This window comes from Aquarana catesbeiana, linkage group LG09 (genome assembly GCF_042186555.1).
Source record: "Aquarana catesbeiana isolate 2022-GZ linkage group LG09, ASM4218655v1, whole genome shotgun sequence".
NCBI lineage: Eukaryota > Metazoa > Chordata > Amphibia > Anura > Ranidae > Aquarana > Aquarana catesbeiana.
This window is the reverse complement of record NC_133332.1, coordinates 71,600,330-71,624,106: the sequence shown is the minus strand read 5'-3', so window position 1 is coordinate 71,624,106 and position 23,777 is coordinate 71,600,330. Positions and strand designations below refer to the sequence as shown.

Here is a 23,777-nt window from a genome sequence, read left to right as displayed (position 1 = left end):
TGGTCGTTACCTTTATTTTGTGTGGTTACATCCTGGAATTAAGCCCCCCGGTCACACTGGTGCTACTTGTCATGCGATTTGATAGTTTCTAGCACTACTTTTTGTAAGTTCAGGTACAACTTGATTAGACATCTGTGCATGAAGTCACAGATGTCTTCCAAGGAGCACCTGAAGTAGTACAGCCCTGGCCAAAAGTTTTGAGAATGGCAAATATTAATTTTCGCAAAGTCTGCAGCCTCCGTTTTTTTTTTTTATGATGGCAATTTGCATATACTCCAGAATGTTTACTGAACTCCAGAACTTATACCAAAAAGAAAACATTTCCACTGCATTTCAGCCCCGCGACAAAAGGACCAGCTGACATGTCAGTGATTCTCTTGTTAACAAAGGTGTCAGTGTTGACGAGGACAAGGCTGGAAATCACTCTGTAATGCTGATTGCGTTAGAATAACAGACTGGAAGCTTTAAAAGGAAGGTGGTGCTTGAAATCTATGTTCTTCTTCTGTTAACCATGGTTACCTGCAAGGAAACACGTGCAGTCATCATTGCTTTGCACAAAAAGTGATTTACAGGCAAGGATATCGCTGCTACTAAGATTGCACCTAAATCAACCATTTATCTGATCATCAATTACTTCAAGGAGAGAGGTTCAGTTGTTGTGAAGAAGGCTCCAGGGCGCCCAAGAAAGCCCAGCATCGCCAGGACCGTCTCCTACAGTTGATTGAGCTGTAGGATCGTGGCTACACCAGTGCAGAGCTTGATCAGGAATGGCAGCAGGCAGATGTGAGGACATTTGCACGCACAGTGAGGCAAAGACTTTTGGAGGATGGCCTAGTGTCAAGAAGGGCAGCAAAGAAGCCACTTCTTTCCAGTAAAAACTTCAGGGACAGACTGATATTCTGCAAAAGGTACAGGGATTGGACTGCTGAGGACTGGGCTAAAGACATTTTCTTTGATTAATCCCCTTTTTGATTGTTTGGGGCATCCAGGGAAAAAACCTTGCCCAGAGAAGAAAAGGTGAGCGCTACCATCAGTCCTGTGTCATGACAATCGTAAAGCATCTTGAGACCATTCATTTGTGCACTCACTCAAAATTTTGCCTAAGAACACAGCCATGAATAAAGAATGATACAAAAACATCCTCCGAGAGCAACTTCTCCCAACCATCCAAGAACGGTTTGGTGACGAACAGTGCCTTTTCCAGCATGATGGAGCACCTTGCCATAAGGCAAAAGTGATAACTAAGTGGCTTGGGGAACAAAACATTGAAATGTTGGGTCCATGAGCAGGAAATTCCCCAGGCCTTAATCCCATTAAGAAGTTGTGGTCAATCCTCAAGAGGCGGGTGAACAAAAAAAACTTTACAAATTCTGACAAACTCCAAGCATTGATTATGCAAGAATGGGCTGCCATCAGTCTGGATGTTGCCCAGAAGTTAATTGACAGCATGCCAAGGTGAATTGCAGAGGTCTTGAAAAAGAAGGGTCAACACTGCACTCTTTGCATAAACTTAAAAACGGACCTTCAGTCATTTGTTTCAACTTTCCATCTATTAAATCTTCTGCCCTTGTTTTAACTTTGGATAGTAAAACCTTGTTTTTCTGCCAGTAAATACCTTATACAGCCCACTTCCTGTTTCTTGCCTGGCTAAAAAGCCTAGGCTTATGAAATAATGCACATCTCTCTCTTGAGAGATTGAGAGAGTGTGTGTGTTTGCCAGGAGGGGGGTGAGAGATTTCTGCAGCATATTGGCAAGTACAAAATCACCTTAAATATAAAATATGCAAAGGAGGGAAGCTTCAGAATGGCAAAGATGTTTTTATTACAAATTTATGTAAGCTGACTGCAAGTCCACTTTAAAATGGAAGTCCATGCAAAATCTAAAATCCCTGCATCTATAGACACCAGGGATCTAACACGAACCTCTCTATCCCTGTAAAGAAAAGATGAGTATACATTTTTGGACGCCGATCTGACCCGCTCTGACCCGATCTCCAGCGCCAGAAGCTCTGCAGAAGAAACAGAGGACAACGGCTGTGAAATGACAGGGAAGTGATGTCACCCATAGACTTATTATGGGGCTTCCGTTGTCCTCCGTCTTCTCTGCACCCGCCTCTACAGTGAAGCTGCGGCTGACAGCTCAGCATGGGATCCCGTCGGAGCGGGTCAGATCGGCTTCCAAAACAGTATGTATTCTCGTTTTTTCTTTACAGGGATAGAAAGGTTAGTGTTAGATCCTTGATGTCTAAAGATGCAGGGAAGTTAGATTTTGCATGGGCTTCCACTTTAATGTAATTGTCAATAAAAGCCTTTGCCGCTCATGAAATGCTTGTAATTATACTTCATTATACTATAGTAACATCTCAGTATAAATAGTTCTGTGAAGCCCTCAGAGGTTTCACCTTCCAGCAGGACAAAGACCCTAAACATACAGCCAGAGCTACAATGGAATGGTTTAGATCAGGGGTCTCAAACTGGCGGTCCTCCCGCTGTTGTGAAACTGCAAGCCCCATGAGGCATTGCAAGGCTGAGAGTTACAAGCATGACTCCCACAGGCAGAGGCATGATGGGACTTGCAGTTTCCAACAGCTGGAGGGCCACCAGTTTGAGACCTGGTTTAGATCAAAGCATATTCATGTGTTAGAATGGCCCAGTCAAAGTCCAAATCTAAATCCAAGACTTGAAAATTGCTGTTCAGATGCTCTCCATCCAACCTGACAGAGCTTGAGCTATTTTGCAAAGAGGAATGGGCGAAAATTTCACTCTCTAGATGTGCAAATCTAGTAGAGACATACCCAGAAAGACTTGCAGCTGTAATTGCAGCGAAAGGTGGTTCTACAAAGTATTGACTCGGTGGGGCTGAATACAAATTCACGCCACACTTTTAACATATTTATTTGTAAAAAATGTTGAAAACCATTTATCATTTTCCTTCCACTTCACAATTATGTGCCACTTTGTGTTGGTCTATCACATAAAATCCCAATAAAAGACATTTACGCTTTTGGTTGGAACATGACAAAATGTGGAAAATTTCAAGGGGTATGAATACTTTTTCAAGGCACTGTATATGTCTGACAGCAGCATTTGTGAGTGACTGAAGGGGGAATGGTGCCGATGGGAAAACTAGGCATACAAGAAGGGAGTTGCAATAATTAACAAGAGAGATGACTTAGGCCTGAACTAGTAGCTTTGTGGAGTCTTAGATGCATATTTTGAAGATCAGACAGAGGCTAGGGCATCAAGATTTGCACAGCGATTGGATTTGTGGCCAAAAGGCGAGGTCAGGGTCCGTGATTATACCTAGTACCCTGGCATATGGGGGGGGGGGCGCTGATAGTTTGTCATCATCTTGATGAAAAAGTCAGAGGGAGAGACTGAAGATATGAGTGTAGAATAGCGCAAGACAGTTACCATAGTAGTTGTAAGAGAACACAGTTAGGTAGACATTAGGGGAAAAAAAGTTTAGCAACTTCCTCTGTTGTAGGATGGTCAGAAGAGGAAAGTATTGAATGTGGTGGTAGACATGGCATGTTGGGTGGGAAAGATATTTGGGCAGTGGAGACCGCCTCATGAATTGCTTCAGTCTTGTTTTTGAAATAATTGCCAATCTCCTGGGCAGTGAGTATTAACTCATTAGGGTAGAGATGTTTTTAGAGCGGTAACGGTAGAAAAGAGTTGATAGAGACTGGATGAAAGTGTGTTAATGAGAAAGATGAAATAGGTTTGTTTGGCAGTGTAAAGCAGGATGATTGGACCCAGGGCAGGGCTTGGGAGCAAGCAGAAGCCAGGAGCGCCGGCGGGGGACCCCAATTAATATGAGAATTGGGGCTGCTCTATGCAAAGCCATTGCAAAGAAAGCAGGTAAGTATAACATTTGTTGTTTTAAAAAAAAGTGCCTTTAGTATCATTTTAACAGGAAGCTCAACCAATGTTTTTTTTCCTTCTGTAAACTACTAATATGATCAGCCACAATGTAATGGAGAGCAAGGGCAGACATGTTTGAAGTCCAGCATGTATGACTGCCTCCATTGATGCAATGGATTATTGAACAACCTGGGACAGGAAGTGTTATTTTCAGCATTGCCAGGTGAAAATAAAGGAAAAAGACTGAAAAAAGAAAACTAATGCAGCAACCGAATCAAAGGGCTGGTAAGCTGCAATATATTACTTTTTTGTTTTGGGTGTTAAAAACTCTTTAGAAGTCCTAGGGTCCTCACTAGGGGTGAGCTCAGACGAGTTTGGACACAACAGAAAGCTGCAGAGGCATATTTCACCCCACAGCCACACATAAACAAGGGGCGTGTATATGCGCAGTTGCGGGGCTTGCCTCTATTGCCCATGATTGGCTGTCCCCTGTAACAGCTCAGGTGGATTAGGACTTGTGGCCAAACCTGTCTGAGCTCATCCCTGGTCCTCCCCCGCCAAGCTTCTTCATGAAGAGCATGTTCCACAGCTTATATGCCACCAATAGCAGTAATAAACAGTACAAGTGCAAATACCCTTTTTGAGCACAGGCAATTAAAAAGACAAAAAAAAAAAATTTACATTAATAAGGAAAGGTACAAAAGAGGCCTTCATGTAATCACAGCTTATCTTTGTCAAATTTATACAAATTTTAAGTTATACCCTTACTTGATTACCTGTTTTCACATCTGATGATTTGTCCTGTTCCTTGAATCCTCTGCAGACGTACCGACCTGGCTGAAGAGTTTACGCCTACACAAATATGCATCGCTTTTCTCACAAATGACCTATGAGGAAATGATGACACTGACAGAGCAGCATCTGGAGTCACAGGTGATTGGTTGCGCTATTTTCTGACTTCATTTACTCTAACCATTTTTCTGCTATCGGTGATAAATAAATTGTATCATTTAGTAAAACCTCCAGTTATTAAATGAGCACACCAAACCTTGTCTGTAGATACGGATTAGACCAAAATTGTGTGTATGTGTATATATATATATATAAAATATAGCTGCAACTATTCAGAATGTGTTCTGTCACCACATGAAATAAATATATACCAAATAACAGTGCGCTAAACCTCAAATGTAGATTTAATAATAGACTTTAGTGAATACATTAGTGACCAGATTCCATAAATATAGATAATATACAAAAAGTCCACATGCATGAAATAAGTTCTTGCATGCTGACAAAATGTGAATATCAGACTACTCCATTCTACATGAAACACTCTGCAGGGTGTATGTGCTGAAAATATTCACCACCACCTCAATGTGCAATGCCTGCTCACCTCAAAGGAAGACCCCCTTGGGTCTATTTCCATTGAGAAAGTCACATGACCTGTGACGCAACGCGTCAGGAGGAGTCGGTGATGACACTTCCGTTGTCTCGGAATCAAGGAAGTGTAATGAGGAGGAATTGTGAATAGATTTTTTGAGGCATTTTTATCACTATTCAAATGTGAGCGCACCTGTTTAAGATTTTATAATTAAAGCAAGAAATGTATTAAATCTTGCGCGTTGTTGATTTTTTGTTTGCTTTGATAAACTGATTTTATGACGAGAAGTTTTGTTAACTCTGGAAACGAACAGCTGAAACCCTTTTCTGATCTGGCTGACCTTTTTGGATTATCAATAAAAGCGCCAATAGACCCCAGGGGGTCTTCCTTTGAGGTGAGCAGGCATTGTACATTGAGGTGGTGGTGAATATTTTTAGCACATATATCCTGCAGAGAGTGGCACGGATAATGGAGTAATCTGATATTCACGTTTTTGTAGCATTCAAGAACTTATTTCATGCATGTGGACTTGTTGTATATTATTTATATTTATAGAATCTGGTCACTATTGTATTCACATATTTACTGGAGTCTATTATTAAATCTACATTTGAGGTTTAGCAGACTATTATTTGGTATATATTTAAGTCTATAAAGGAAGCCTGTTTAAATCAAAATAACATTATTTTGTTCAAGTTTCTTAAGACAGGATGGTAGCTAATATGGAAATAAGGTGATCTCTTAAAGGAGCCTGCCAGGATACATAGTTAGTCAGGGTGAAAAAAAGACACAAAGTCCATCAAAAAAACAATCCCATATACACACACAATCCTTCACCTACAGTTGATCCAGAGGAAGGCGAAAAACCCCAGCAAAGCATGCTCCAATTTGCTGCAGCAGGAGAAAAAAAAATTCCTTCCTGATCCCTTGAGAGGCAATCGGATTTTCCCTGGATCAACCTTACCTATAAATGTTAGTACCCGTTATATCGTGTGCATTTAGGCAAGAATCCAGGCCTTTAACCACTTCAGCCCCGGAAGGATTTACCCACTTCCTGACCAGGCCATTTTTTGCGATACGACACTGCGTTGCTTTAACTGACAATTGTGCAATCATGCGACGCTGTACCCAAACAAAATTGACATCCTTTTTTTTTCCCCACAAATAGAGCTTTCGTGGTATTGTATCACCTCTGTGGCTTTTATTTTTTGCGCTATAAACAAAAAATTGACAATTTTTTACTTTTTGCTATAATAAATATCCCCCAAAAAAATAAGCAATAAGTGTATATTGATTGGCTTGCGCAAAAGTTATAGCATTTACAAAATAGGGGATATATGTATGGCATTTTTATTATTATTATTATTATTTTTTTTTTTCTCATAGCTGAGCTCCTCCATGCCTTTTATCAGTTTGGTTTTCATTCTCTGCACTTTCTCCAGTTCCCGGGTATCCTTTTTGAGAACTGGTGCCCAAAACTCAACTGCATATTGCAGATGAGGTCTTACTAATTTGTACAGGGGCATAATGATATCGCTCTCTCTGGAGTCCATACCTCTCAATACAAGAAAGGACTTTACTCGCTTTGGAAACTGCAGCTTGGCATTGCATGCTATTGTTGAGCTTCTGATCTACCAAAACCCCCAGATCCTTCTCCACCATTGATTCCCCTAGTTGTACTCCCCCTTGTATGTATGATGCATGCATATTCTTAGCCCTCAAGTGCCTAACTTTAGATTTATTGTTGATAAAATGTAATTTGCCACTTAGTTGCCCAATTGGACAGTGCATTGAGGTCGACTTGTAAATTGGAGACATCCTGTGTAAGGACGTTATTCCACTGCATAGCTTAGTGTCATCTGCAAGGATAGAAATGTTACTTTTAATCCCAGACCCTCTTTTGTAATGGGCTGTAAAATATTCCATCACCTGTCTACTCTATAATCCATTTATTAGTGTGTTGACTGCTACTGTCTGTGCCAAACTCCCGACACTGCGGTTATGAGAGCTATGGCTCCTATACAGTAAAGCAGCCCTGTTTTTTTTTTTTCCATCCCTTTCCTCTGCCCTTATCTATGCACAAAACACCTTGTATTCTGTTTACAGAATATAAAGCATTTTGTGAATGGACAAGGGGAGAGAAGATTGTGTTTCTAATGCAGAGCGGCAGCTCTCATTCAGGCAGCACTGACAAATAGTATCCTGCCACACTAATGAATGGATTGAATTATAGATTTAACAGAGGTGATATAAACATTTTTACAAGAGGTAGCTTTTTTTTCTCTTCTGTTTTTTTGAACGACTTGGCTCAGATCTTGAAATCTCGACCATAGGGTTATAGTGCCACCCTTAGGAGTAAGATTAAGCACAAAAAAAAGCATTGTGCCAAAACCACCATCTGCTGGAGAGGCTGTTTTGTTTTTTTGTCTAGCATCAAGGAGTAAAGACCTTTCTTTTCCTTTTGCAAGGAATTCTATTCCTTTTATTTTTTCCAGACCTTTAATCAACAACTGTAATGGGTTACAGGCTGGATAACAATAGACTCTTTAAATTCCCCCAGCTCAGTCATATAGCGCATACAGATGCCTGCCACATTGGGTTCGACTTCAACATCTATAGCTGGAATTGGGGCGGGTTAGAAGATATCCTATGGTGGGCACATATGACTGAGTGACTCCTGGTTGTTCTGTGCAGTTCTGCCTAGGGTCCCACTAGGGCGGCAGGCCCTCACTCTTGTGGAAGGTGGCCTGTCCTGGGAGGAGGTACCGGTTACAACGATAAGTGTATATAGTTTCCCTCTCTTCTCACCTTATGTTAGGTGAAGTGGAAGTCAGGTACATTATTTCCTTTCTTCCCTGTACTGTATATGTTTGGGGCTGGTTGATTTTACTAAAGAAGCATCCCCCCATTTTTACGCCCTACTGCCTTTGGTAAACTGTGCTAAAGGGGCACCTGGCTCAAGGGTTTTGTGCACTGCCCCTGTGTGGGGGTTCAAGTAACCCACTTTATGGGCGCCTAGCATCCAACTGCAGCAGCCTTGTGTCTCCTGCACATGGCTGCAGCAGTCATTTTTATGCGCTACAAGTGTCCCTTGGTGGTGTGGCAAGTCCTGCTGGGGGTCAGTCCTCCCATTTGCGACAGCTACACCTATCTGTAGGATCTTGGCCCTAGTGGAGTTTTCTGGGGGAGATGGATACTTTCTGCTGTGGGGTCTCTAGGAACTTTCCCCTACTGCAGTGCTATGGGCCTGGTCCTTGTGGTATGTCTTTCAGTATATATTGCGATATGGATTTGCAGGCTGCTTCTTCCCTGTTGGGTGACTCCTGTGGGGTCTTTTGGACTTTCCACATTGATGCCTGGAAAGATTTATGGGTTTGGGGTTCCAAGTAATTTTCTAGCAAAAAATATTGATTTTAACTTAAACAACTTTCAGAAAAAGATTTAGACTTTAAGTGGTTAAACTTCCTGCTTTTACAGGTTGTGAAAAACTTGGCAGACTGCCTGGATTTTTTTTTTTTCACACAGAAGTTTAACCCTTTGATCTAAGAAGGAAGAGTTAGTTACAATGGTTACAACTGCCCAGATGTTTTCTTTTGACAGCTGAGTGAGCAGATAAGTCTCTCCACTTGTTATATGAAAGAATTGGCAAACTCTGCAATAGAGATCACAATTTTTTAACGATTAATTGTGCAGCTCTAGCGGCCAGAGTTCTGCTTTAAATGGCACCCATTGAATGATTTATTTAATATGACCACCATGCTTTGGGAGTCAGAGGAAGCCCTGATGTTCTTATGCTTACACTATCACTGCAACATCCTGGTTGACACATGAAGTGTAGCCAGGAATCCTCTAGAACTGTCTTATTCTGTCTGAGATTTTTCTGCTGTGACATGCTTGGGGAGGAGTGATGACACACAGGTCCTCTTTAAAACAGAACTCCGGGAAAAAACTTTTTTCCTTGTTGCTGATCTCCTACCTTCACTGACTATGCCATCCATGTTCTTCTGTAGTTCCTCTGCAATAGCCTGCTGTTTTTGAAGAAAAACCGTTACTGCCCTGTGATATCCTGTTTGTAAGACCACTGGCTGCTATTCCTCCTGTACTCCCAGCCAGGGGTCTTGTCACTGCCCACTTGTAGTTCTTCACAGTGAGCAGGGACTTGTACTTCCGTCCCCGCATGCTGTAGTGAGCGGAGCGGTCTCACAGCCCCCGGTCTGTACTGCCCATAGAGGTGGTTTCTCCTCTTTTTCCTCCTCCTCCACTCCCTGCCAGCACGGAGTGACAGAGCGGAGATCTAGGGCTGTGACAGATCTTGTGTTTAAAACACTGACAACCATAACGTCCCGCCTCCTGGGCTGGCATTGGACCAGTGTGCTGTCAATCACAATACCTGCCTAGGAGGTGGGACGTTATGGTGATCGGTGTTTAATATACAAGATCTGTTACAGCCCGATATCTCCGCTCTGTCACCCGGCTGATGACTAGTAATGATCCCTGCTCTGCACCTATGGGCATAGAAGAGGCCGCAATGATATTGAATGTTATTGAGATCTCCATACATTAGAGGGTTCCACCATTATTGTGTCATTGATTAGTAAGCGCTGCACTTTTTTGTTTTTTTCTCATGCTGACATTTACTTGTGCCACATGCTGATGTAAAGCCGCATGTCCCGATTCTTTCTTTCTGTATTGCGGCTAAGGATGTTCTCACACACACACCTTACAAGCACCGATTGCTGTTAGAAAGATCTCAAAGTTGCAGCAGGAGGAGGAATATTTATAATACTGAATTACAGCACAGTGCAGGGTCTATAAAATTTAATTATGGGCTGTGTCTACAGTTCAGTAATGATTACATAAAGCAAGTAAGGGAAACATTTCTCCTTCTGTGGCTGGAGGGGGAGAGCACAGACATCCAAGAAAAACAAGTGTATAGGAGCTGCAACCTTCCCACTTAAAAGCTCCGCCCGGTGCTCAGACCTTGAGGCTACTGACACCTCCAACGTACCAGAATAAGGAAAGGGATGGTCGGCACTCGGGATGACATCCAAAATGGTATTTCTTTATTAAATTAAATGTACAAAGCGAGCCAATGGCCATGACTAAGGACTAACGTCCGAAACGCGTAGGCTGTTTTACAGCTTTGTACATGTATTTAACCACTTCGCTACCCGGCTATTGTCAAACGACGTCCACAGATGGGATCTCCCATCCTAGGTGGACGTCATATGATGGCCTGGGCTTCCCAGCCGCCTAGGGGGCGCGCGCCCGCCGCATTGCTCGGGTCCCGGTGCGTGTGCCCGGCGGCCGCGATGTCCGCCGGGCACCCGCGATTGCCCGTTAACCGGGCTGGACCGTGGATCTGTGTGTGTTAACACACAGATCCACGTCCTGTCAGTTGAGAGGAGTACAGCGGAACACTGATCGGTCTCCTCTCCTTGTATGTCCCCGCCCCCTACAGTTAGAATCATTCCCTAGGAAACATATTTAACCCCTTGTGTCCCCCTAGTGGTTAACCCCTTCACTGCCTGTCACATTTACACAGTAATCAATGCAATTTTATAGCATTGATCGCTGTATAAATGTGAATGGTCCCAAAAATGTGTCAAAAGTGTCCGATGCGTCCGCCATAATGTCACAGTCACGAAAAAAACCTGCGATCGCCGATATTACTAGTAAAAAAAAATAAATATTTTTTTTTTAAAAATGCCATAAATCTATCCCGTATTTTGTAGACGCTATAGCTTTTGCACAAACCAATCAATATACGCTTATTGCGATATTTTTTGTAAAAAAAAAAAAAAAAAAAAATGTAGAAGAATACGTATCGGCCGAAACTGAGGAAAAAATTTGTTTTTTTAAAAAAAAAAATGGGATATTTATTATAGCAAAAAGTAAAAAATATTGTGTTTTTTTTTTCAAAATTGTCGCTCTTCTTTTGTTTATAGCGCAAAAAATAAAAACCGCAGAGGTGATCAAATACCACCAAAAAAAAGCTCTATTTGTGGGGAAAAAAGGACGTCAATTTTTTTTGGGTACAACGTCGCACGACCGCACAATTGTCGTTTAAAGTGCGACAGCGCTGAAAACTAAAAATTGGCCTGGGAAGGAAGGGGGTGAAAATGCCCTGTATTGAACCGGTTAATAAAGGAATACCATTTTGGATGTCATCCTGAGTGCCGACCATTCCTTTCCTTATTCTGGAGAGCACAGACATGGTTTTAATTTATAAGTGGCTGTAACCTACCTATCCTGCTGTGTGTTACTGAGTAGTGGGACTGGCTGCAGAATGAGGGGTGTGATTTATGTTGAAGTGGGCTTGTTCACATTTACATGTACAGGCCTAGTGCACCCTCCCACATTCAGTGCAATTCCTGAACATAAATATTGATCTATATGGGTGAGTGACTGAAAGTCCGTGAAGGTCAAAAAAACAATATAAACGTGTTCATAGAAAGTCCAAAACGGTGATCAAGGAAAGTTGAAAACTTCTTATTGGTATCCAAACAGTGACGAAAACAAGTGGCTATAGTGAGGGGAACCACCACCGATAAACAGAAGGCTTACCAAAATGTTTGAACCCAAATGAACATATGTTCAATGAGTCAAACAAGCTGTGTTGTGCAAACAACAGATAGGGGTAGACTCTTGGGCTATCCAAATCGATGGACTAGGGACACCCGACTATCCACCAGATAGAGGAAATCCTTGCAGGAAGGTTTCATGGGAGGGGATGGTCAAACTTCCATGGATGTGGCGAGGGCAATTATAAAGAAGGAGAGCTATGTGGCCCTTTCTGTTCTTCTTTTTTATAATTGCCCTCGCCACATCCATGGAAGTTTGACAATCGCCTCCCATGAAACCTTCCTGCAAGGATTTCCTCTATCTGGTGGATAGTCGGGTGTCCCTAGTCCAGCGATTTGGAGTGTCTACCCCATCTGTTTGCACAACACAGCTTGTTTGATTCATTGAACATATGTTCATTTGGGTTCAGACATCTTGGTAAGCCTTCTGTTTATCGGTGGTGGTTCCCCTCACTATAGCCACTTGTTTTCGTCACTGTTTGGATACCAATAAGAAGTTTTCAACTTTCCTTGATCACCGTTTTGGACTTTCTTTGAACACTGTTATATTGTTTTTTGACCTTCACGGACTTTCAGTCACTCACCCATATGGATCATTATTTATGTTTATGTTGTATTATTTAAAGCATTTGGGTTTATTGCTTAATATTGGATCCGATTTGAATTAGTTTCAATTTTTGCTTCATATACAGCGCTACACTTTTTGTTTTCCCACTGTTTTGCTATATCATATTGTTGTGTTAGCTGCTAGCACTAAGGGCAGTGCAGAATTATTTTCTATACCAGTGAAATTACTGAAGCATGATGGGAAATGTAGTTTGAGAGAGAGGAGGATATGATGTAATCAATGTTCTAACAGCTCCTCGGCAGAACACATGATGCATTTTTTGAACTACAGAGAGCACTTCCTGAAAATTCAATTAGACTTTTCTCTTCAATGGTAAGGAATTTCACAAATGTAATAACTGTATAGTGTTTTGTGGGGGGGGGAGTGTACTTATAGGGGATTTTTTGCCGATCCCGGAGTTCTGCTTTAATTCTTTCACGTTGCATGGCCCTAGAGAACCCATAAAGTGTAAGCATTTTCTGAACGTTCATAGAAATTTAATTATGTGGCCACTTTAGAAAATCTTGGCGCTAAGCAGACTTCTTTTGTTTATTGGATCCTCCTGTTTACCTCCATATTATTACTATTTGATATGTGTTGGTTACCCAGCTGAATTGGAGGACCATTTCTCAGGAATGGAATAGTGTTTAGTGACACAGGCGGTGGGAGAGATGTTTATTTAGACTCTTCTTTACAGGTATGTCCTTTGGTTGATTAATGGGACTTGGCCTCTTTAGAGGAAATTTATGCTGTGAGGTGCAGACCCTAAGAATCTATTGAAATCAGAGATATCCAAGAGGCTAATGATTTCTGTAGGAGGCCAGCAGAGCAAGCCTGCATGCTTAATATAATGAAGGGTTCCTATGTCAAATTAAGTATGTTTGGAAGCCTGCACAGTTGTATGTTGCTCTTTAATAGAGTTATGCCATACCGGAGGGACAATATAGAGACATATACAAGTTCCCGGGGAGAAATTGAATATCTTTATTTCCTTTTTTTTTTCTCTGCATTTTGCTGACATGAACTATAAAAACCAACACAAGATAAAGTTCTAATTGCATATTCGGATTGTCACACATATACCTCAAGGAAATTTTTTTTGCAGTAGAACTTGATGTATATTTAGTCTTCTCTTGCAGTGAACCTGCTACAACGTTCTTGGTTCTATTTTTGTCACTGTTTAATTTGTCAGAGCTTCTGTGTACTAAGAAAACAGCATACACTTGCTGCAGCTGGGTCACCACTGAGAGCTCACTGCAATGCCTTCAGCCAGCTAGGAATAATGCAAAGTATAACCATACAAATACAGTTGGGATTCAGTACCTTTGGAAGGACAACCATTATCAATGGGATCCTCACTAATAGATTTTTGTCTTTTGTCCATGGCAGAATGTTACCAAAGGTGCAAGACACAAAATAGCTCTAAGTATCCAGAAACTGAGGGAAAGACAGAGTTTGCTCCGTGCACTGGAGAAGGTAAGCAAAAATCTATGCCAGGAAAGTTTTAGAATAAACACGGACCTTTATTTAAAAGAGAAGTATGATTTGTTTTGTTTTTTTCTAAATCGTACTTATCTAGGTGGATGCAGCATTAATGCAATGCTGCATCTGTCTCCTGCTGTCTCTAAGGATGAGAACTGAGTGATCAAACACCGCTGATTGCGCAGTTCTTCCTGCTGCTTTGAGCACAGAGCTGTGACTGCTCTATCAGCCTCGCTCAGAGGCTGAGCCAGGTGCCAGTCCAGACTCCTGGGTGGATCCTGATTATATCATCACAAACTTTCCCCAGCCTGGACTGGCTCTTTGAGGTCAGCTGACAGCGAGCTTTAGCCCAGGTCACAGAAACTCCTGTGGACAAGCTTTGGCTGTACTTCTCCTTTTAATAAGTGCTGTATTACGGGGACATCCAGTCACAAATCCTCCTTCATGGCCTGATTATATCCTGCTGTTGTATTGTAAGTTAGCACACATCACTGCTTTTTACTGTGTCATTAAAGCTGATCTTCAGACATCATTTGCACTCCACCAGCTAATCACCACATTGGTTTAAAGCAGTGTTTCTCAACCTTTTTCTATTCGTAATGCCCTTAAAAAGTATTTTTAGTCTTGAGGCACCCCAGCCCAAGGCTTGGTTTGTGTTACTGTGTGTCACAGAACACGCGCAAAATCGCGCTGGTTCCTGACACACAGACAAATGCTCTGCTCTTTAGGGGTGCCATTAATTTTTAATGGTACCCCATACATTGGAAAATGTAGGGTGCTTTTGGTGCAGTGCAATTTAAAAAAAAAAAAAAGGCCAGGGACTTCTTTCCCTGTATTTTTGTGGGTAGGGAAGCCCATTGAAATGAATAGGCTGCCCTACACACAGCACGCAGCCACACAGATGTGAACCAAGGACTTGTTCACATGTCAGGTTGGAGGGGCGATAAAACCACATGGTTGAGCTTTTTCTACCACCACCAACTTCTCCCCCTTTAGCTGCATAGGCAGCAGCTGGGGGTGTACACATGCTGTGGCTGCAGCTGGAGGTATACCCAGGGTGAATGGGGCTGCACTGCAACTACCCCGCAACTGTGTGCATTGCACGGTTGCGGTGTAGTGATGCTGCATTTAAACAGGTGGTGAGGAGGCAACACAATGCCTCTTTACCGCCTGACAAATGCCTCTGAAAAGCGATCTGTGCATGGATTGCTTTTTAGAGGAGCAGCAGTCCCTGCTGCTATCACAAACAAGCCCTACAAAAGCAGCTCTGATGGTACAGGAATGGGGGGGGGGGCAGGATTAAAAGTTTTTATGTATGTATTTGTGTGTGTTTTATGTTTTTTTTTTTTTTTTTTTTTTTGAGGAGACTGAATCAGATTGGGGTTGGGGGTCTATAGGGGTGAACGGAGGATCCGATTAGGTCTGCCTGAAAAACTGACAGGCAGACCTGATCGGACGCTTCGTGTGAAAGGGGCCCTTAGGCAGTGACTCTCGCCCCCCCCCCCCCTTTTTTTTTTTTTTTTTGTAATGCTGTATAATAAAAACCTGTGTTTTTTTGCAACAAAAAGACAGGCTTGATCCACTTACTGATTTTGTTGAGAATTTCTGGAAATTTTATGGCATTTTGCAAAGGCACCCTGGTTGAAAAAGGCTGCTCTAAGGTACTCCGCAATGAGGACATGATTACAAACCTAACATTCTTTATTGCTTAAATAGGACATCTTGGAGGGAGGGAATGTACGCAATGCGCTTCAAGAGCTTCAGCAGATCGTTATTACACCCATCAAGTACTATAGGCCCAATCAGACAGAGACTGTGAACAGCGAGCAGTCTTCCCAGCATAGGCCTGTTCATGATTCAGCCAACAAAAGCTCAGATGAGAACGAGCCTCCCACTGGACTGACAGGTGATGGATTTCAACAGCAGAGCGATCTAAGGTGTGACTTAGAAACATCTGTGCCACCCATAGCAGATGGGGACCTACCAGGACAACTGACAAGAGTGCTGGGCAAAGGTGGGGGTGCAGCTTTCACCTTGTTGTCTTTGTACACATTGTATGTCCATTCTGAGCATATGGCTGATTTCTCACATTTCTCTCTACAGTGTGCACACAGCTGCTTGTCTCTCGGCCAGATGAGGAGAATATCACTTGCTATCTACAACTGTTAGAGAAGTGCCTGACACATGAGGTGACTGATAAGTGACCAGCAATGCTTTTAGTGAAAGTATTAAAGACTAAATATGCGCAGCCATCTAAATGGGATTGTATACCTATAAAATGGAACTCCACCCAAAACCTTTTTTTGTATAGAGTGTTAAATGTGTCTGGTTCTTTTTTGCTTTCTGAATTGTGCTGGAGGACAATTCACTCTCCTTTTTTCTGATCCTCATTGTCACAAGGGCAAAGAGTACTGAATTTTAAAGTTCGACTGGTGTCGCGGTTAGTGCTAAGGTTAACGTCTCTTTGGTAAAAACTGTCAAAAGTTGGAATTCCCCTCGCTTTATAAAGATTATACCTTGCTTCCTTTTGTGCCTTCACTACAGGAAGTATGAGTAATTTTTTCTTTCTTCCATTATACTGAACTACTATTCTCTTTGTATACATAAAAGGAACATTCTTGTAGAATTTTGCAGTAGGTTTTTCTCAAGATAAGCGATGTGTGGCTGCATTCAGTTGACGGTAATTTAGGACTTCCTAGAGTTCATAGGATATACTATGTTGGCTTGGATGTACAGAGCATCTGGAAAGTATTCACAGTGCTTCACTTTTCCACATTTTGTTATGTTACAGCCTTATTCCAAAATGGATTAAATTCATTATTTTCCTCAAAATTCTACGTACAATGCCCCATAATGACAATGTGAAAGAAGGTTCCTTGAAATCTTTGCAAATTTATTAAACATAAAAAAACGAAAAAAAAACACCATGTATATAAGCATTCACAGCCTTTGCCATGACACTCCAAATTCAAAAATCTCATAACTCAAAAATCATGTCCAATCAACTGAATTTACCACAGGTGGACTCCAATAAAGTTGTAGAAACATCCCAAGGATGATCAGTGGAAACATAATGCACCTGAGCTCAATTTTGAGTGTCATGGCAAAGGCTGTGACTACTTATATACATGGGATTTTTTATTTTTTTATTTTTAATAAATTAGCAAAGATTTCAAGCAAACTTATTACTTTCTTGGAGGGGTCTTATTGATATTCAAGCCATACATCACCAATAAGTATTTTGGTCTGTTTGTGAAAGTTAGGTTATTAAATAGATCTAGGTTTTTGTTCATATAATGTACCTTCATTACTTGTAAAATAAAAGTGCATTAATAGCTATAATTTTATGTTATTTTAATGTCTTCTATCTTGTTCCCAAATTGGCTAAAGTCTGCTGATTTATGGGTGTCCATATGTTTACGGAAGCTACTATTGGCTTTGTTTGGATTACTTGAACTGTCACTGTATGTCTGCATACCTTTCTTGGTTTGTTGTGTCTACAGTGCCAGTAATGTGGCTGTGTTTAAAACATAAAATAAGTTAATAAAAGTTGATAAAAGCAATCTGGTTTAAAAAAGGTTCTTTAGAAATTGGATTCCAAAGTCCTCTGGTTCTGGAGGCAAATCCTCTCTACAATAAAGGGGTGCCCCAACTCACGTGTGTGTGTTGAGGTCTACTGCCCATCGCGGCTGGCTGCATGGTCTCAGAAAGTCACAGGCGATTGGGTCTGCAGCCTGGTGTCCAGAGGCTAGAAGCTGGAGCTTTGCTGCTTTCCCTTTCATCGCTTTGTGCACTCGAGGGTATCTTCAGATCCACCAAAGAGGTTTTCTTTGTGTCCTTGGAAAGACTGCTTTCCGGGGGGGGGGGGGGGGGGGGGTGTCATCGTAGCTCTGGCAGAGGAGAGGTCCCACAACTTCTGTTCCAAACTCTTCATGGCTCCCAAAGTGGATGTCAATAAAACCATTCAAGGGTCTCAAGTTCCTGAAAATATGAAAATTCAGGATGGAGGCCACCTGGTCTGTGATTGCTTTTCTTTATCAAGGAGACTTCCTGGCATTTGTGGATAGCAATGATGACTACCTACACATCTTGATTTTCCAGCCTTACCAATGTGTTCTCCAACTCACAGTGGAAGATCACCACTGTCAATTTGAGCTGTTACCCAATGGCCTATTCCATGGCCCCTAGCTGTTTACCAAGATGTTGCCTCCGGTTCTGGGGTTATTGAAAACCCGGGGTACTTGAATGACATCTGGAATAGTGGATATCCATGCAGAAGCTGGATACAGGAAAATCCTTCCGAATAGGATGGTTTTGACGATGGATGCCATGTTGGTCTAGGGAGGTTTTCTGGAGAGCCTGGTCTAGTGAGACTTCCTTGGGATCAGTTTCCCCTGAGCTATGCCTTCCCTCCATTGTAGCTTTTTCTGTGCCTCTCACTCAGAGTAAAGGTGAATGGCATTGTGGGGCTTCTAATACCGGCTTGGCCAAGAAGAACCTGGTATGCAAACATTGTAAGTCTCTTGGCAGAAGAGTCATGGGCTCTTCCTGCTTGACGAGACTCGATGTCGCAAGGTCTGATATTCCATACTATTTTACAGTTGCTGGCTTTGACGACATCATTGTTAAAGCCCAAGTTCTAGGGCAGTGGTTCTCAACTCCAGTCCTCGGGACCCACCAACAGGCCAGATTTTAAGTATTACCTTGGGAAGTTGCAGACTAGAATACTGCAATCGCTGAGCAGCAAGTGATATCACCTGTGATGTATTTCAGCTATCTTGCAAACCTGGCCTGTTGGTGGGTCCTGAGGACTGGAGTTGAGAACCACTGTTCTAGGGGATAGGGTAGTCTCTGACTCTGTAATCCCTACCCTTTTTTAAGACTAGAAATTTCACCTCCAGGAAAGTGTGTCATCGTACATTGAAGGCTTATTTCGCCTGGTATAAAACTGGGTGGGGTTTCCTGCCTGTTTTTTGTCCATGGTCTATTATCATGTGGCAGCATAACTCAAGTAGTCAATGTTAGTTCCACTGTGTCCTGTTATGTACTTCAAGAAAAAGATTTTACAGGTAAACCAAAATCTTATTGTTTCCTAGTTGGGGGTTCCTACTTGTCCCAACTCTAGCTCAGTCAGTTTTACTGCCATCGGGGGATTATTAAAGGATAAGTTCACCTTTGTTGACTTTTTTTTTCTAAATTCCAGCTCCTCTATGTACCAATAGGTTATTCATGTACTTTTTTTGCAAAAATATCAGCGCTTTTTCTACATACACTTACTTTACTTGTCGTCATCCATGTTTCCAGATGTATCCATTTGTAATGTCTTTCAGACTAGGTTATGACACAGGAAGGAGTTGACCAGCTGACCTCCTTAGCACACACCCTGCATCAGCCCATCTTTATATAAGCACATAGAAGGAAGTTGACAAACACTCGGCTGTCGAGCCCCGTTCACATCTCTGCATAGCGGGAACTAGGGTTGTCCCGATACAACTTTAAGACAAAGTCCAAGTACCAATACTTTTTTTTCCCAAGTACTTGCCGATTACCGATACTTTTTTTAATGTCATCTGACAGTGGCACTAATATTCAGCACTGATAACACGTGGACTGTTTTTTTTTTTTTGTTTTTTTTTTTTTGTTTTTTTGTTTTTTTCTTTTTGTTTTTTTCTTTTTGTTTTTTTTTGTTTTGTTTTTACAATGCTTTCTTGCTTTCTTTTTTTTGGGGGGGGGGGAGTGGACTGTGTATTTTTACAATTTAACCTTTCAAATACTTATTACAATTTTTTTAGCAGCCCTGTTGGGGGGGCTTTGGTGAGATATCAGGGGTCTACACAGACCCCTGACATCTCCCCTTTGAGACAGGGAAAGGGACTGAGTACAGAGCTTCTCCAGTCCCTTTCTCAGCAGCCTCAGCTGCACTGAAGATGAATGGAAAGGAGACAGAGGCTCCTCTCCATTGATAAACTGAAGCATCTTAAATACAGTTTACAAGGCTCAGTTATGAATGGACAGAGTCAGTGATCACTGACTTTGTTCATTTGGAAAAGGAAGGAGCCGGTAAATGACATATTTACCGGCTCCTTCCTTCGCTTTCCATCCTGATCGAGGGGGGGGGGGTGTGAGCGGAGCACGGAGCAGGATACAGGGTCAGTCAGGGGTGATCGGTGCAGCAGTGGGGTGAGTTACAATTACCAATTCCCATGTATAGATTTCAATATAGCTGCTGAAAGCCAAGGGGGAGAAGAAAAGCGACTGTGAGCTGCTATATTGAAATCTATACAGGGGGATCGGTGCTTTTAACTCCCCCAACCGCGAACCGATCACCCCTGACTGCCCAAGTATCGGATATTGTGAGGTGGGGAGGCATTTTGGAGCATTTTCACTCCATGCATTTGGGCAGCCCATCCACCTGAATGGGCTGCCCTACACAAAGGAATCGCCCCAAAGAAGCTTCAGAACTTTTTTTAGAGCAGAGTTTGGTGTGTTTTTTACTGTGATTTTTGGTGCAGCGCATTTCTGAAATGCAAGGAAACGCACAGATGTGAATGGAGCCTCATTGTTCTTGTGTAAATGCTATAATTTCACTTTTAGGTCCCATTCACATCTAGCATAGTGGGAGGAGTGCACATTTTGTGGCTCGTTTTTCCTGTGACACGCATAGGGGCAGCCTGTTGATTTCTATTGGCTGCACTGCATGGGGGTAATAGGACATTTTGGCATTTTGTGGGTTGCGTATTTGCAGCATTTGCCCCTCATTTTTTCACATTGCAAAATGTGTGTTTGCTCCACTGTTTAGAGTGCCATTAACAATGAATGGCACTGAAAGCGCAACTAGTAATTTTAGGTATATAAAGGTGTCCATACACTATACAATCTGATTTGATTGTACAATCTCCTTTAGATTTACCAAATTAATATAATATGAGGAATAATATCTAGTCAATCACTCTGTAGCCAATCCAATTTTTTTGGGGGGGGGGGGGGGGGGGGGGGCTGAAATGTACTTTGATTGTACCATACAAAAGTTTGGGATAATAAAATTGGTATAAAAAGTTTTACATTTTTATTACAATCGGTGTAAAATACATATATTTAAAAGGAAAAAGACAAAAACGCAGGCTCTATATGGTCACACGTGATGTGACATTGGACTGATTATACCATGTAAAAACTGTTTGCTCGACATGTTTCGTGGAAGGAGTTACCGCTTCTTCAGGAGATTGTTTTTGTGTGTGTGTGTGTATATAAAATGCTATAGAGCGACTTATCAATGTCAAACTACAAATCGAGAGAAAACACATTAGTCATCATATCATCATCAAAATATTGTTTACATATGAAATAAAATCATATCTTGTGTAGTAGTATTCCCAAACGGGCCATCTTATCCAAGACACAACCACGTGCACGACTCTTACACTACATAGTTGATGGTAGATCTAAAGGAGATTGTACAATTAGATTGTATAGTGTATATTGAACTTTACAGAACCCAGGAGACCCTTCTCCTGTTTTCAATACTACAGCTCTATCCACATAGACTGTTCTATATCTCATCTCCTGCACACTTTAACATGCCAAATGAAAGAGCTATGCAAGATTAAACTTAAAGGCTAAGTTCCTCTTTGTTCACTTTTTTTTTTTTCTAATTTCCAGCCCCCCTATGCACCAGTATTGCATTAATGTACTTTTTTTGCTAAAATATCAACGCTTTCCATTAATTCTACAGACACTTCACTGTCCTCATGGATGTTTGTACCCCCACTATACTAGATGCGAATGGGGCCTGAAAGTGAAATTGATGCGGAAACAGGAGAACAATGAGGCTCCATTCACATCTGTGCGTTTCCTTGCATTTCAGAAATGCGCTGCCCCAAATATCACAGTAAAAAATGCTCCAAGCTCTGAAATTGCTGTATGTAGGGCAACCCATTCAGGTGGATGGGCTGCCCTTATGTGTGATGAGTGAAAATGCTCCAAAACGCCTCCCCACCTCACAAAAAAAAGACGCATGTGGGAATTCGAGTTCCTGCTATGCAGAGATGTGAACAGGGCTTGACAGCTGAGTGTTTCTGTCCACTCCCTTCTATGTGCTTGTATAAACATGGCCATACACTATGCAGTCTGATTGTATATTGTGTGTTTAGTGAGACAGGTGATCACTGATTGATTTCATTTAAAAAAGTGCATCTGGGAGTAGGTGGGTGGATGATGCAGGGTGTGTGCTAATGAGGTCCACTCCTTCCTGTGTCATAACCTAAAGTCTGACCAGGAAGTAAGGCATTACAGATGGATACATCTGGAAACATGGATGAGGACAAGTAAAGGAAGTGTATATAGAATGAATGGAAAGTGTTGATATTTTTGCAAAAAAAGTACATGAATGCTCTATTGATACATAGGGGAGCTGGAATTTAGAAAAAAAAGTGAACAAAGAATTATTTTCCCTCACTTCCTGTTCTGGTGAGGGTTTACTAAACAAAGTGTGTGAAAATCTGCAATCTGGAAACCGACAAAAATAAAATCCTGACAATGGTTATAGCATTCCCTTACTTGTGTAAACCATTTTTTGTCTTCTGTGTTTTTGAAGTGTTTCCCTACTTCCTGTCTGATGGAAATGGTGTCGCCATAACAGGAAGTGAGGGGGAAATCTTTCTAACCTGGAATTATAGACATGAGTAAAACTTGGCTGGGCTCCCAATCCTTCTATTCAAGACTAGAAAAACAAAGTTAGCTATAGATACTTTAAATTATGTAATTGTATTAACTGAACATAGAGATAATCTTGTTATGTATGACCTTGCCTAAGTAAGCAATCCATCCTATATGGGAAGAGTTTTAGATAAGAAACTTATATTTAAAAGATAAATTCATCTTTAAAAATGAATAAATGCACAAAATTTTGCGGGTAAAAAAATGTGCATTTATTATTTATTTATTTATTTATTTTACTTGGAGCTTCTAACGCTTTACACCCTGATCAACAGATTATGGGTGCCATGCAGGACTCCAGCAGACTTGTCTGTGTATCTGTCTGCTCGTACGAGCAGGCAGGTACACACTGACAGGAAGGGAGTGTAAGCTACTAAAGCGCTCAACAGCGACATGGTCGTTAATTGAAACTACAAGCCGACAGTCGCAAAGGCTGTCGGTACTTGTAGTTTCCCATTCACAGAGCACTGTGAATGAATGCCATGGCTGGGCAGGTGGAGCCCCGCACGGCCACATTTTCATACAGTGACAGCGGGCCCCCGGAGAAGGTGCTTGCTCGCTGTCACTGGGGAGGGAGGGGAGAGGCTGCATCTGCTGGAACATGTAACATGTTCCAAAAGTTGAACTTATCCTTTTAAAGTGATTCTGAAGACAGAAGTTTTTTTTTTTACCTGTGTGCTTCCTGCCCTAATACTTATCTGAGCCCAATGTTGATCCAGCGCTCTGCCCATGAGCAGCATCGCTTCTCTCTCTGACACAGCCAATGGCTCCTACTGCTGTCAGTCACAGCTAGTGAGGAGGGGGCAGGGCCAAGCTGCACTGTGTGTCAGTGGCCACACAGAGCAGGGCTTGGGAGTGAGCCTGTATGAGTGGCCCCATATAAAGTGACTTGCTAGGGGGTAGGAGCCAAGAGTGCCAGATGGGGATCCGAGAAGTGGAGGCTTGGGATTGTTTAGTTCAAAACCATTGCACAGAGCAGGTAAGTACACCCTTGTTTTTTGGGGTTTTTTTTGTTTTTTTTTAAGTTTTACCTTTTTACACTATAATGGATTGTTTAAACTCTAGTACATATCTTTGCTGTATATGTACTTTGTGTGTGTGTATTATCTGTAAGTCTTATTGTACCCAATCAGTCAGG

General features: G+C 41.8%; 1 protein-coding gene across 3 annotated transcripts in view; it reads left to right on the top strand.

The window, feature by feature from the left end:
* SAMD4B (sterile alpha motif domain containing 4B) overlaps window positions 1-23,777 on the top strand; it is a 101,891-nt gene that overhangs the window by 67,164 nt on the left and 10,950 nt on the right. For all 3 annotated transcript variants that reach the window (XM_073598785.1, XM_073598783.1, XM_073598784.1), the window contains exons 5-8: window positions 4,691-4,800; window positions 13,832-13,918; window positions 15,641-15,938; window positions 16,028-16,113. In XM_073598785.1, coding sequence (XP_073454886.1) covers window positions 4,691-4,800; window positions 13,832-13,918; window positions 15,641-15,938; window positions 16,028-16,113 — 581 coding nt within the window. The remainder of the gene's footprint in view (window positions 1-4,690; window positions 4,801-13,831; window positions 13,919-15,640; window positions 15,939-16,027; window positions 16,114-23,777) is intronic.